This window comes from Apium graveolens, chromosome 9 (genome assembly GCF_009905375.1).
Source record: "Apium graveolens cultivar Ventura chromosome 9, ASM990537v1, whole genome shotgun sequence".
Taxonomy (NCBI): domain Eukaryota; kingdom Viridiplantae; phylum Streptophyta; class Magnoliopsida; order Apiales; family Apiaceae; genus Apium; species Apium graveolens.
Window position 1 is genome coordinate 64,146,411 of NC_133655.1, and position 14,479 is coordinate 64,160,889.

General features: G+C 35.5%; 1 protein-coding gene across 1 annotated transcript; it reads left to right on the top strand.

Annotated features, from left to right (window-relative positions):
• The first annotated feature begins 12,867 nt into the window (after nt 1-12,867).
• On the top strand, nt 12,868-14,261 carry LOC141685290 (uncharacterized). Its single transcript, XM_074490402.1, has 4 exons — nt 12,868-12,945; nt 13,015-13,425; nt 13,642-13,853; nt 13,964-14,261. The coding sequence occupies exons 1-4, from the start codon at nt 12,868-12,870 to the stop codon at nt 14,259-14,261; spliced, it is 999 nt and encodes a 332-aa protein (XP_074346503.1).
• Nucleotides 14,262-14,479: the final 218 nt, after the last annotated feature.

The window sequence follows — 14,479 nt, forward strand, 5'->3', positions numbered from 1 at the left end:
ATTGTGATAAAGCATGTTGGAACAAGCGAGTAGCACGCAGATATTCTAACCAAAACATTGGCGGTAGTAAAGTTTGAAAGAATGAGGGATTTACTAGGAGTTCGAAATATGGGGAATGTTTAGATTAAGGGGGAGTATGTTGGGATTATTATTAATCTAAACATTTTCTTTTGTTTGTTTTATTTATCTTCCTGAATAAATTTGTGGACATTGCAGCATATAACTAGTCTGCAGGTGGTTGAGTATGTTTAGGAAACGTGTGAGTCTTCAGAGAAAAACTAGGGAGTGCTCCTGGTTTTTAGAAGTTTAGTTAGTCATTTGTATTAGTAGCTGGGTCTTTTCTCGTAACAGTTTAATAATACAATTTGTAAGCATTCCATATTAGAAGTAATACTTTCAGTCTCTATCTGTTATCTTTCACATTATAGTCTATCAGATTTAACTATATATTATCGAGCAAGACTACCAATATATTTTGGTCATTATATTAGTTGGATCCCCTGTTGTTGATTTGTACAAACACATTGTAGCACATGCCCTGTGAATGACTGTTGAGGACACACATGCAATGTGCGAACAAGAATTATGTACAAGTCGGGTGCTAAAATAATTTAAGAATGAAATAATCATAATATTAGTAATGTAATTTGTGCATTTTACTGGACTAGAGTAAAAAAAACTTCAATATTGATATTGGAAAAGTAACCGGACTTGAGCGTAGGTTGCTAATATGGACAAATGTGTGGGTGACTTGACCGCCGAGGGACCAATGTATGAGTTAATTAAGACTATGGACAAATATGATGATGCTGGGACACACTGATCATGTATATAAATAAAATTCAGACGAAACTATAGATCAACAACATGTGTCTTTGATGGAAAGATATAATAAAAAACACAAGATACTACCAATATGCATAATCTAATTAAAATTTGTAGGATCTTCCGAAGATGAGATGTACGCAAAATTATGAGAGCCTTCGACTATACTGTTAATTAAAAATCTAATTAAACCTTTTTTGTATGTACCGAAAATACTCCTACCTAGCATATAAGCAAGTAGAAGTATATTTTCTGGAACGGAAGAAAATAAATCTTTTGTTTCTACAAATTAAAAAGGAGGTAGCATGCTTAAGCCTAAGCCACACATTCATTTGAGTTTGATTCTCATAACTTTCTTGACCTGAAACAACACTTTTTTGATTTTATCAGAAAAACTTTGCTTTCTGGACAAAGTGTAGCTTCTAAGAAACAGTTGCCTCTTCTCCATGTCCGTGTACCCCCATCTGCTTTCTTAACATGTGTTCAACAATGACTGAGAGAGAGAGATTTGTTATATTTAAGTTCAAATAGACATGACATGATGCATGCATCTAGTATGAATGTGTGGACGAGAAGACACCTAGTCGTACCTGAATGTCGATTCCTTGTTTGAAAGATTACGAGTCATGGAGCCGTCTGTATCACTAACACTTTGGATATACTATTGTTTATATTCAATGAGAATTGTGCAGATATCAACTAATGCTCTGTTTTGGATTGCTGTTAAAAATTGCTGTGCTGTTAGAAATAGTGCTGCTGAAAAAAGTGCTGTTGTAAAAATTAGATGACTGTTTGGTAATTTTTTTGATATGTATATGTGTTTATGCAAAAAATTAAAAATAATGATGCTTTTGGTAAGGTTTGATGGTGAAATCAGCATCTGCTTCCCGCAACAGCTGAAAAGCAGCTTTTTCTAAAAGTATGGGGGGACTTGCTATCTCTAACAGCAGCTTTTAGGCCAAAAGCACTTTTCGAAAAAGCAGCTTTTAAATTTTACCAAATAGTTTTTTAACTGCTTTTCAGCGAAAAGCTGCTGTTGCTGTCTGCAACAGCAATACCAGACACACCCTAACTAACTAATTAACAATACAATTATTTCAGTGCTCTCATGAATGTATATGCATGTGGATTTAGATTCAGATTTTATAATTAATACCTTCCGTCTTGCAACTGTCCAATTTCGATTTACCTCCTACATGTTAAATACCGAACCTTTCCTAGTATCTCTCAATCTTTACATGTATATTACTTTTGGGCAGTAATTCTAGCTCTATAATACTTCACAGGATACCTTGTATTCGCCTTTAAAAAATAGAGAGGATAATTGGATCGCTTGGTTTCAAAATGGAAAGATGATACTATCGTTGCTTCTATTACATTATTAACATACATGGTTATATTTCCTTATCCACAGCTTTAATATACGAGGGTGATCCCAAGTTTTTAAGATTTTTCTGATGATCGATTCCTCTTCCCAATTTAATCATCCATTTTCCTCTTAAAAAAACTAGGAAAATTGTCAAGAATACCAATTTTGAGATACTAATTTTCAAATATACCAACATCAAATAGTTATTGCAAATATATCTTTTATTTTAATATAACAACTTTTATTTTGCAAAATTACGTTCCGGGCTTTTTATAAAGACCCAACCCATTTCCCCATCTTTTCTACTCTATTTCTCTCTTCATTTTTTTTCTTACATTAAATCTCTCTCTCTAATCTCAATCACTTTCTCTCCGTTTTCACGGTGTTTGATCTGTTTGCTTCTGATAGTTTCAAGAAATCATATTTCGCCATATACAAATGATTTCATCTCTATGATTCTATGTTTTTTGCTATCATATATGGACATATGCTTATATGTATGTATAGAACCCAAACTTATTGAATCTTTTTTTATTTCTTCCAATTTATATAAGTTTCGTGTAGTATATTAATTGTATGTATTTGTGCATAATTTAGATGTGATAGTTGTTAATTCAGATATTAATTTCTGACAAGATGTGGTTTCAGACAAGATTTTAATTTCTGAATATAATGTAAGGGAATAGGTTTGGTATTGACATGAAGAGGAAGATGAAGATTGAAGAGGACGAATTTTGGTTGCTTTTAGGCGATTTTTGCTTTGCTTTTAGTTAATTTTATGATTAATTTTGTGATATTAGGATTGGCCCCACATGGACACTTATTTTTTGCCATTTACAACCTTTTGCAATTTATTTTGCAGCTAAATATAATTTTTAACGGATTTTTCAAATTTGCATTTGTCGCTGCATATATGTTTGCTAGCAGTTGCAGATATGGTTGCAAATGCAAACTCCGTATTTTTGCAAGTATTTTTTGAAAGATAATATTTTTGCAATTTGTTTTAGAAAATGACAATATATTTACAAAAATTCTTTTAAAATTGGCTATTTATGAAAAAAGCCCAAAAAAGCTATCATATTTTCGCTATTCTAAGCTTCTCAAAGTTCAATTTTCCTTCAAAAAAAGTTAAATTGGAAACCTTTGGAAATTTACTAAAAATACTATTTTCTGACAAGATAGTTGTAATTTTACCAATTCACAAAAATACTTGTAAATTGGTAAATTAAGTTTCTGATATAATTGCAAAGTCGAATAACGCATTTTCACAAATATATTCAAAAAATTTAAGTTGTAAACATGATTGCAAAGTCATAAAACTCATTTCGACAAAAAAAATGAAATTTGCAAAAATCTTTTTAGACTTGGATATTTATGAAAAGGCTTTAAACCTTTTGTTAAAGAAGAAGTTCGGTAAAAACAAATTCGTGGAGAGTTGTTGAATAGTGGTAATGGTTGATGATGACTAATGTCGGAGGACGTTAGTTGGCAAGGGAGAATGACGTAGGACATTTAGGATTAGGGTTTTGTATTTTGGAATGGCTGATATCATATGGATTGTCGAATTGCAATTAAGAGCGAATGTTAAATTTTCTCTATTTCGCAAAGGTCATTTTGTTCCATACAATGTGCCTATGTACCCCTATTTATAGGGGATTAAACCGAACATAATTTTTGAGTAACAAGTAACCAAGATGGGGTTTGGTTTCTCCTTTCCAAAGCCTTATTGGATCGAGGTCTCCGTCTTAGGTAGTGTTGTTATTACCCATTCGAGCTCACCTATTTTCTCGGAATGTGGCCTCTAAGTCATTGACCCGAGAATATCGAGGTCAATACCCACCTTATACCATAGAAAAAATGTACCCATGTATTGGGCTAGACCAGAGACCTGCCAAGGTGTGACCCCCTTCAAGCCCCTTATCTGGGTGAGCTCTGTTAGCAGGGATGAGGCTTAATCCATCTTTGGATAGTAATAAATATGAATGAGTTTAGATGATATTTTTCTTTACCTAGTCGAGACCCAAAGCCAATTTTTGAGTTAAGACTCTTCTTGGTCGAGATCCAGTTCCAACCTTTGGGTTAGGACCGTCCATGGTCGAGGGCCAATGCCAACCTTCCCTGGTCGAGGCTCAGTGCCAATCTTTGGGTTAGGACTATCCTTTCTTTATGGCCTTCATAAAATAACTCTTATATTCTAGGCCCAAGATTTGGGTGAAAATTTTGATCTTCCGACTGGAAGGCCCAACCTTTGGGTTAAAATAATACTCCGCGAGCCCATAGTTTTTAAGTCTAATATATTTAATGGGTTTACTGCCGAAAAGGTCGAAGAATATCTTTGGGTGAGAACAAAGCTTAGTGAATTTTTTCCGTGTAATGCTCAGAGTCTTCTAGAATCTCTTCAGTCAATAAGGCCCATGACCATCCTTTGGGTGGGTTATACGTTTAGGCAAGCTCATCATATTTCGATACATAAAATTAAGTTACAACTAATTTTGGGTGTTCCAATTCCCCCCAGTTTCTTGCAACTTTAAGAGTAAAAGAAACAGATATAATTTCCATGAATCTTGGGCGAGCCTTGTTATAAAGTCTCTGTCATTCTCCTGTTCTTCAATTATTTATGTAAAATTTTTTGTATATATATATATATATATATCAGAAATGTAGAGATAGATAACTATCAAACGGTTTCCATGATACGCGTTTCGAGGTAAATATTTTTCCCTTTCAAATTATCTACAAAGGCAACTGATTTTATTTCATTTTTCCTATCTTCCACATATCTTCTCAAAGTGCTGTAAACGTTTAGGCGAGGACAATCTTTAGGCGACCTCTTGTTTTCATAGTTCCCGCTTGTTGAGGTATGTTCTCACTTTTTCTTTTATATTTGTTCTTTTCACTTATAATATTTTCATGTATGTATACTGTACCTTAAATGTTTAGGCGAGAACTCCTTTCAACGTTTAAGCGAGAACACCTTATTTTCAACCTAGACTTAAGACACGTCTCTTACACGCCATTCTCCTTATAGGTCTTGACGAGAATACTATCCAAGGGCAAGGACTCATTTTTCTATTCTCTTATTTGTTTTTCCTTTGCTTTATTTTCATAACTTGCATTTATCCATCCTCACTTTTCTCACACAAATGTCGAGAAAAGATGATTTTTTCGCTTCCCTGATTAGACGTTCTTCTCCAATTTTTGATGAAAATAAGGCCAATCAAGAAAGACAAGATCAGTTTGATCAAATCCTAAATCATGGCTCAGAGCTCACAAAAGATCAATTAATTTGTTAAAGTTTAATCAAGAAAAGTTGTCGCCCTTTCTGATAGTCCTCGCTCTTTAGATCATGCAGAAAATTTAGCGAGAACTTTCGAGGCTAGAGATTTGAGAGAGAAAGAGGGTGAGCATGATGATGACCTTCTCAACCTTTTTACTAACTTGGACGTTCATGAGGCTGGCCCTTCTAGATTAGGTATTGATAAAGGAAAAGACATATATTGATACGAAGCCGTTATGCGAGAAAACTTCAAAGTTAGAGAAGATGAGGAAGATGAGGGCAGGGATGAAGATGAGGAAGATGTTGAAGAAGAAGCGCTTTCGTGCCACCCCTAAATTATGCTATAGAGATGCACTCGCCCAGTAATAACCCTTACAAGCCTTTGGATTTGAATTTTGACAAGGACTACGAGGAGGTTGATTAGGCTACTACTAGAAAAAACAAAGGTTTAATCTGAAAGCAAAAAGATTAGATCTTGGATGTATGAGTGCACACAAGCTTAGAAGTATCAAGATACCTATCTTTGACAAAATAAACTACACTCTATGAAAGAAGAAGATGATGTTGTTCATCAGGATGGCTAATTCACTGTACCTTGAGATTCTCAAGCATGGACCCTTAATTCTTATGTTGAGGGATCAACTCAAGATGATGTTGTTATTACAGCTCATTATGCTCCAAAAGATCCATCTACATACATTGATCCAGAGAAATAAAAGGTCTCACTTAATAGTGGCTTGCAACTTATTTTGATTGAGTCTCTTGATAATGTCATGTACAACAATATTATTAAGTGTGAGTTAGCCTAGAAAATCTAGGAAAAGGTAGGGATCTTATGTGAAGTTACTGAAGTGGTAAAATAAAAAAGAATCTTGATCATACAATATGAGGGTTTTATTGCTAAACCAAAAGAAGGAATTACTGAAGTATTTGAGAGATCCAATAAAATGATAAATAACTTGCAGTTGCATGACAAGTTCTATGATGATGAAGAGGTCAACTTGAAGTTCTTACTCACTCTTCCTGACCAATTAGAACAAAAAAATTCCGAAATAAGTGAAATAAGATATCTAGGTAGAATAACCTCACACTTATATGGAGTTCTAAAAACCTATGAACTTGAGATGTTGCAGACAAAGTCATTGAAGCTAAATCAAGGACATGTGGTTGATGTGGAAAGTGCCTTGATAGAACGTGACCAAAAGACAATTTAAAATGAAACTGAATCTCAAATTTAAATTATATAGCCTATTTAGCAGAATTGTAAGGAACCTAAACAAGTCATTCTAGAAGTGGATGTGACGGCCTCAACCCCGGGGTCAGGAGCTGATGTCACCAAAATATGACAAACCACAAGTATAAACTACTAATAAAACATTATTATAATAACGCGACCCCTACCAAGATCAGATACAGGTTCAAGTATTATTTAGGTTACAATACTACCACTAACTTATTCAACAACCTGACACTCTAACTTATTACAACAACTCATCAGACCTCATGGTCTGATACAAACTACCTCAGAAGAGCCGGGGCCGGAGGGGGCTGACACTCTATTTTGCCAAGGTCTGACTTGTCTTCCAGGCATCTGCAATATATATAGAAAATAAGCTACAATGGTGAGCAATCAATTGCTCAACGTTACCACTATATGAATAACAAGTAAAGTAGTTTGTACAAAAATAGTATAGGAAAAGAAATTCTAGCTCGTTTACGAAAACAAGCAGAACATGTATAAACTGGATATCAACAACTAGCATTCTCTATAAAATGTAACATCAGTCGTGTGCTGTGTGAATACCAGAGTCCAATTTTAGCATGCTATTTTCATTTATAAATCCACTGTTCCATTACAGGAAACACAAAATCATCTATTCCGTTACGGGAACCACTAAATTAAAATCAGATATATAATTGGACGAATCCTAGGGACAACTGATCAGTCTATCCCACCACAAACATGTTCCGGAACTCAGAGACTAGCTAGGTCACTGTCACGTTGGACTAAGCAGTTTAAATAGGGCGCGCAACCGACTTAGCCTCTTACGCAAACCCGCTGAGCCGTTACGGGTCTCTTATGCAACCTTCCAATATCTGATCCGTTTTATCCAGTTTCTAAAATCATTTATACCTATCTCCTTTAAAACAATTATATCACAACACACTTTCCAAAATCTTTCCAGTTTTAATCACAATCTAGAGATATGAATTTTAAAAAGTCACTTTTCCCCCAAAATATAAGTTAGTAAAATATATTTAAATACGGGGGATACGTAACTTAAAATATTCTGTTCCAGGACATAAATTAAATCAACAATTATTCATATATACTAAACTGTAAAAGATTTGTTCAGGGGTACTTGCCTTGCGAAGCTTATCAACTAACCCTACCTCGACTTTAGACTGACTTTAACTCTCGAGTCCTTCGACTTGAACCTACAAAATCCAAACAACCAAGGTTAAACGACCAGTTATGCTTGACATATCCTCGCTAGACAAATTACCCAATGATAACGATTCCTGACTCTTACTTATTCTTATAATGTTGTACACGAAATAATAATACACGTAACAATCAGGGTTCGATTCATATTTATTTAAATATATACGCTCGACTCGTATTCAAAATAATTTTCAGAAAATTTGGACAGCGACTCCTCTATTTTTAGGCCTACCCGTCGAAACATTATTGACGTCCAAATCCCAAAAAATCCAATTCACAACTTATAATTCAATACGACTCGCCACATTAATATTTATTTATGTTTTGAAAATAATTTATACGAATTATTTTTTTATTTTAAGTATTTAGGACTCAGATAAAAATCATCACCGTCCACCGTCTGCTCGTAAAAATTCATCGCGGACGGAGGCAAAATTTTCGGGGCACCCGGTTAGTCGGGTTCCAACACGAAAATTCCACCAATAATTAAATTGAATTCCCGCACGAAATTATATTAATTTCACAAAAAATACTCAAAATAATCCCTGCAGAAAATATAAAAATTCAGTCAAATATAACTAGCAAAATGCGTGTGTAACACGAGCTAACTGGAAAGCAGCCGCACAGCCGCGAAGCAAGCGACAACAACCAACAGAAAACAACAATCAACAGACTCAACAACTACACACATATATTGCTATGCATATATATGTATATAAGCTAATCCACAAAGAGAATAGGAACGAATCACCAGAGAAACACACCGGAAAATCCGAGAAAACGGCGGCAACACAAGCGGAGAAAACTTGGGGAAATAGAGAAGAGAGAAGAGAAGATAGGAGGAGAGACGGAGAGGGAAGAGAGGTGAGCGCGAGAGAGATTTGAGAGAGGAGAGAAATGAGAGAGATTTTTGATCGAGAGAGAGACAAATTACAGGGCTCGGTGCAGACAAAGGAGGAGGAGTAAGTAAAATTTGGACACCTGGCACTCGATTTATCATATGCTGCCACGAATCAACAATTAACCGAGTGTTTACACGTGCCCTGAATTATGAATTTGTTCCAAAAATTCGCAAGTATCAGACCAAGTTACGGGTAAAACAAACCCGGATAATTACCAAAATAGTTTTAAAATTTTATAAATATCCCAAAATTAATAAAACATAAATTTTGTAATTTTTAAATAAGTTTTGAAACACAATTTTTACCCGCATTTTAACGATTAAACAAAACAACGCGCGGGTGAATTTAATTCCAAAAATTTCCAAAATAATTTTAAAATTCTCAGAATATTAAAAACTTAATAAAATATGAGTTTTGTAATTTTTGAAGCATTTTTGAATTAATTTCTGATTTTACAAATAAGTGCAATCAGAAAATCATTTAAGGATACATAATTAATGAAATATTGATTTCTAAATTTTATAAAATTCCAAAAATAATTATTGAAATTATAAAATCATTAAAACAATTTTAGAGATAATCCAAATATTTATGAAAATAAATTTTCCATAAAACCACTTTTAAAAGTGAATATAAAGGACTTATATAGTTTTCTCTCCTTATTTGTGAGAGGCAGTTTTTCTCTCCGAATCTGATCAATCAGTTTTGTGTGAGTCCCAGGCCAGATACCAGAATATCAAGGAGCAATTGGAGAATCTAAATGTGGATGAAGAGGAGAATGAAGATCTCATATTATATATGGAGGGAGTATATGAGGGAGAAAATCAGATTTGATGTAAGGAAACCTTTGAAGAGGAAGAAGAAAATCACACGAAAGAATGGATCTGAGTTTGTGGTTTTTTGTAAGTATGAACGTTTAGGCGATTTCTGCTTTGCTTGTGGTTTGGTCACACATACGGAACATTTTTGCAGAAGAACTATTGATAACAGAGGAGAATGAGGGGCTAGGGGATTGGGGTTCTTGGTTACGAGCTCCGACAAGGCAATGGGTCGGGCAAGGTGGTAGAAAATAACTGAGGAATGAGGAGGATGCAGACTGGGCGGCGAAATTTGGAAGAGATAACAACTATCCTAATTTCTCGGGCAAAAATTCAGGAGGAAAAGATAATGCACCAACTGATATGAGTATTATCAGGAGTGATGAGGGTAATAATCAAACCAATCTTGTTTTTCAAAGTAGGGATGGGCGGGAGAATATTAGGAGTGGGCCTAATCTTTTCAAATATTTATCGAATGGGCTTGAGGTAGAGGAAAAAGTGGGCTGGAAATTAAAACAGGAATAGATTGAGAAGTGGGCCTCACTCAGGAACAATAATGGATATAGAGAATTGCTTAATAAGGAAAAAATCCACAGATGGTAACATATCACAAAAGGAAACTGAGAATTCTGGAACTGATTTCTCAGCAACCAATAACTCTGTTTTGGCTACGCTTGCTTTGCAAGCTAGCCATCCATTATGAATTACTTAAGCTGGAATTGCCGAGGTTTGGGGAATCCTCATGCAATTCGTATTCTAGGAGATTTAATTAAATCTCAACACCCTGATTTGATTTTTCTGTCTGAAACTCTTGTGGAAGGGACAATTATTAATAATATTGCAGATAAATTTGGTTTTAACAATGTGTTTACGGTGGACAAAGTTGGCAGAAGTGGAGGTATGGCTGTTTTATGGAATCATAAAATGGAGTGCCAGGTTATAGACTCGTCTAATAATCATATTGATATGCATATAATGGAAAAGTCTGTTGTAGTGTGGTGTTTAACTTGCTAATATGGTTATCCAAAAAGAAGTCGTAGGATGGAGGCCTGGGATATGCTAAGGAAACTATCAGAAAACGTAAGTCCGCCATGGTGCATTTTTGGCCATTTTAATGACTTACTGTATGATTCAGATAAAAGAGGACCTCATCCTCATCCCCAGTACCTTATGGATGGGTTTCAGTTGGCTATAGATGATTGTGGTCTCACAGAAATTGATCTTGTTGGAGGCGAATTTACGTGGGAGAAAAGCAAGGGCTCTCCAAACTGGGTTAGAGAACGTTTAGCCAGAGCTTTTGCAAATGATGCTTGGTGGAGGAAGTTCCCGCTTTATAAGTTATCAGTCACTCATACAATTAACTCTGATCATGACCCGATTATTTTAGAGCTGGTGTGTGTTACTTATTCTAAGAAACAATTTAGATTTAAGTTTGAGAATACTTGGTTGAATGAGCCAACGTTCAAGAAAGAAGTTTCAGATTTCTGGAAATATATTCCTACAATGCACATGCTTCCTAAATTATTGTCTGTATCTTCATTCATGGCTAAGTGGGGTAGGAATTTTTTTCATAAGTTCAGGGACAAAGTTAAAAAGCAGAAAGAAGTTCTTAATGCATTGATTAATAGACGGGATGATATTGGCATCAAACAGTATTTTGAACAACAAAGTAAATTGGATGAACTCCTAAACCATGAAGAGTTATATTGACGTCAACGAGCGAAATCCTTTTGGCTTACAGCAAGGGACACAAATTCCAAGTTTTTCCATGAAGCAGCAACAAAGAGGAGGAAAGTAAATACTATCAATAACCTGTTGGATGAGAATGGGACCATGATAGATAATGTTGAGGATATGGGTCAAATGGAAGTGGAGTACTTTAAAGGAATCTTCACAGGCAACACGAATGTGAATGTGCAAGAGGAAGAGGATGTCAGGAATATAATTACGAAGGAGCAGAACATTAAGCTAGTTTCAGAATAAAAATTTGAGGAATTCTCTAAGGCTGTGAAACAGATGCATCCAGACAAATCTGCAGGCCCTGATGGATTCAGTCCTGCGTTCTTTCAACACTTCTGGGAGCTACTTGGTCGTGAAATATTTAACTGTTGTAATGATTGGCTTAAGAATCTGTCCTTCCCAATTAGTCTAAACGATACAACTCTGGTGCTGATACCAAAAAAAGATAATGTTGAAAAACTCACTGATGTCAGACCTATTGCATTGTGCAATGTAATGTACATGATTTTAGCAAAGGTCTTAGCAAATATAATTAAGGAATTTTTGCCAAATCTAATCTCTGAGAATCAATTGGCTTTTGTCCCAGGAAGGAATATATCTGACAATGTTTTAGTTGCATTTGAGCTGTTACATTTCATGAAAAGGAAGAATAGAGGTACAAAGGGTGAAGTGGCTTTGAAATTGGACATATCGAAAGCGTACGACAGGGTGGATTGGAACTTTCTGAGGAATAGAATGAAAGCTATGGGTTTCACGGAAAAGTGGATCAAATGGTATATGTTACGCGTAACGACTGTGACTTACATGAATAATTTCAATGGCACAACAATAGGCCCTATTGTTTCAAGTCGTGGTTTAAGGCAAGGAGATCCTTTGTCTTCTTACCTTTTTTTATTCTGTGTGGAAGGATTGTCAGAATCGATTTCTAGAGCTGCAGAGGAGGGTCATATCTCAGGTTGTCAGATAGCTTTGAATCCACCAAGAGTGACACACTTACTCTTTGCTGATGATAGATTTTTATTCTTTAAAGCTACAGAGGCAGAGGCATCATCAATAAAAAGTTTGTTAAATAGGTATGAAGCAAATTCTGGTCAGGCAGTGAACTATTTTAAGTTCGGGATTGTCTTTGGTGCTAATGTTCGGTTGGACAAGCAACAAGTAGTAAGGAATATTTTGGAAGATAATAATGACCTTAAGGATAGTAAAACTTGGGTCTACCATCGTTTGTTGGTAGATCAAAGAAAGCAGTTTTCAACTTCATAAAAGAGAGAGTTTGGCGCAAGGTACAAGATTGGAGTCATAAGAATTTATCGAAGGCTGGAAAAATAGTGATGGTGAAGAACGTAGGTCAAACAATCCCAACCTATAATATGTCATGTTTCTTACTGCCTAAGTCTATGTGCTTAGAACTGGAGAGACTGTTGAATGGTTATTAGTGGGGCTCGAGTTCTAATAACTCTAAAGGGATCAAGTGGCTTGGCTGGGGGAGAATGGCTCAACCAAAGAATGCAGGAGGTCTTGGTTTCATAGATCTATATGGGTTCAATATGGCATTACTGGGCAAACAGGTTTAGAAATTTTGCAATAACCCACAATCTCTGGTAACGAGGCTTTTTAAAGCCCGTTATTTTCCGAAGGATAGTATTCTCAATGCTGCTAAAGGCTCGAGTTCTAGTTTTGTTTGGACAGGGATATGGGAAGCAAAAGATCATTTGAGGAAAGGGTTTCAATGGGTAGTAGGAGATGGTGAGGATATTAAGATATTTAAAGATCCGTGGCTAAAAGGGAAGAGAGATTTATGTGTGGAGGATAGTCATGTGAATGGTGTTAGAAATGAAAGGGTTTTTTGTTACTTCCGTCCTAATAGAAAAGACTGGGATGTGCAAAAGGTTCAACAAGACTTTCATGACGATAACATTCGATTAATCCTACAAACAAGGATTCCTCAGTTCATGGCAAAAGATAGAGTAGCTTGGATGGCTTCATGTACATGGGGGTATACATTTAAAATGGGGTATCAGTACTGGTCTACTCAGAACACAAGTGAGGTAAATAATATGGATACTGATAATTCGAGTAGCTGGAAGAGAATATGGAAGCTGAGATTACCTCACAAGATGAGGACTTTTCTATGGAGGTTTTGTAATAACAATATACCTGTTCGAAATCTACTGAGAAGGAAATGAGTAGCAATGACTATTATATGCCCGATGTGTAATACAGATGTAGAGCACATGCTGTATATATTTTTCTTTGATTGTAAGTTTGCATCTGAATGCCGGGGAAAAATGGGTCTTTGGTTTGATATGCAAATGGTGGAAAGCTTAGATATAGTAGAGAAAATTGCAATAGTTCTGTCGAGCATCTGGTTTGCAAGGAATCAGAAAATATGGGAGAACAAGATTGTTACACCAGCAATTACAGTAGAAGTTGGAGTTAACAAGTTAAATATGGGCAGGATGCTATGGATCGAAGGGCAAGACTTAAAAGTTATGTTATTAGTCCGGTTATGCAAATGCCTCTTACTTGGCAGTCTCCCCCAACAGGTTGCTATAAACTGAACGTGAATGCCTCTGTATTTACTAGTGAATCATCATTTTCTATAGGTATGGTGCTTCGAGATGATCATGGATATTTTATAAAGGGGAAGAATATGCGATTCTCAGGTGAGGTGACAGTGATGGAGGCTGAAGCTAGAGGAGTTCAAGAAGCAATAACTTGGATTGAAAACTTAAGGCTGCAAGGTATTAGTATAGAAAGCGATGCTCAGCTTATGGTGAAGGCTGTTAATAGTCACTTGGAGTATTACCTGGAGGTTGGATACATTATAGAGTACTGCAAAATGAAGCTAATGAACAGGCCTGATCTTTCTTATGTCATGTAAAAAAGCATATAAACCATGCTGCTCATCTTTTAGCTAGGGTGAAGTGTATGGTTGATTGCTACATTGTATTTGAGTCTCCTCCAAATGTGTTGTTGGATACGTTATTTGCTGAAGTTTCTTAATGAAATATCCTTATATTTTCAGAAAAAAAGTAAATCAAAAATAATATGGTTCAACAAACAATTATACGAATAATCTTCGCAGACCAACAATCACAT

Excerpts from the sequence above, each read along its gene's own strand:
- LOC141685290 (XM_074490402.1), top strand. The coding sequence starts at position 12,868 with ATGGCTCAACCAAAGAATGCAGGAGGTCTTGGTTTCATAGATCTATAT. Across the intron at positions 12,946-13,014 it reads TGGCATTACTGGGCAAACAG|GATAGTATTCTCAATGCTGC; the intron begins GTTTAGAAATTT and ends TATTTTCCGAAG. Across the intron at positions 13,426-13,641 it reads CTACTCAGAACACAAGTGAG|TTTGCATCTGAATGCCGGGG; the intron begins GTAAATAATATG and ends TTTGATTGTAAG.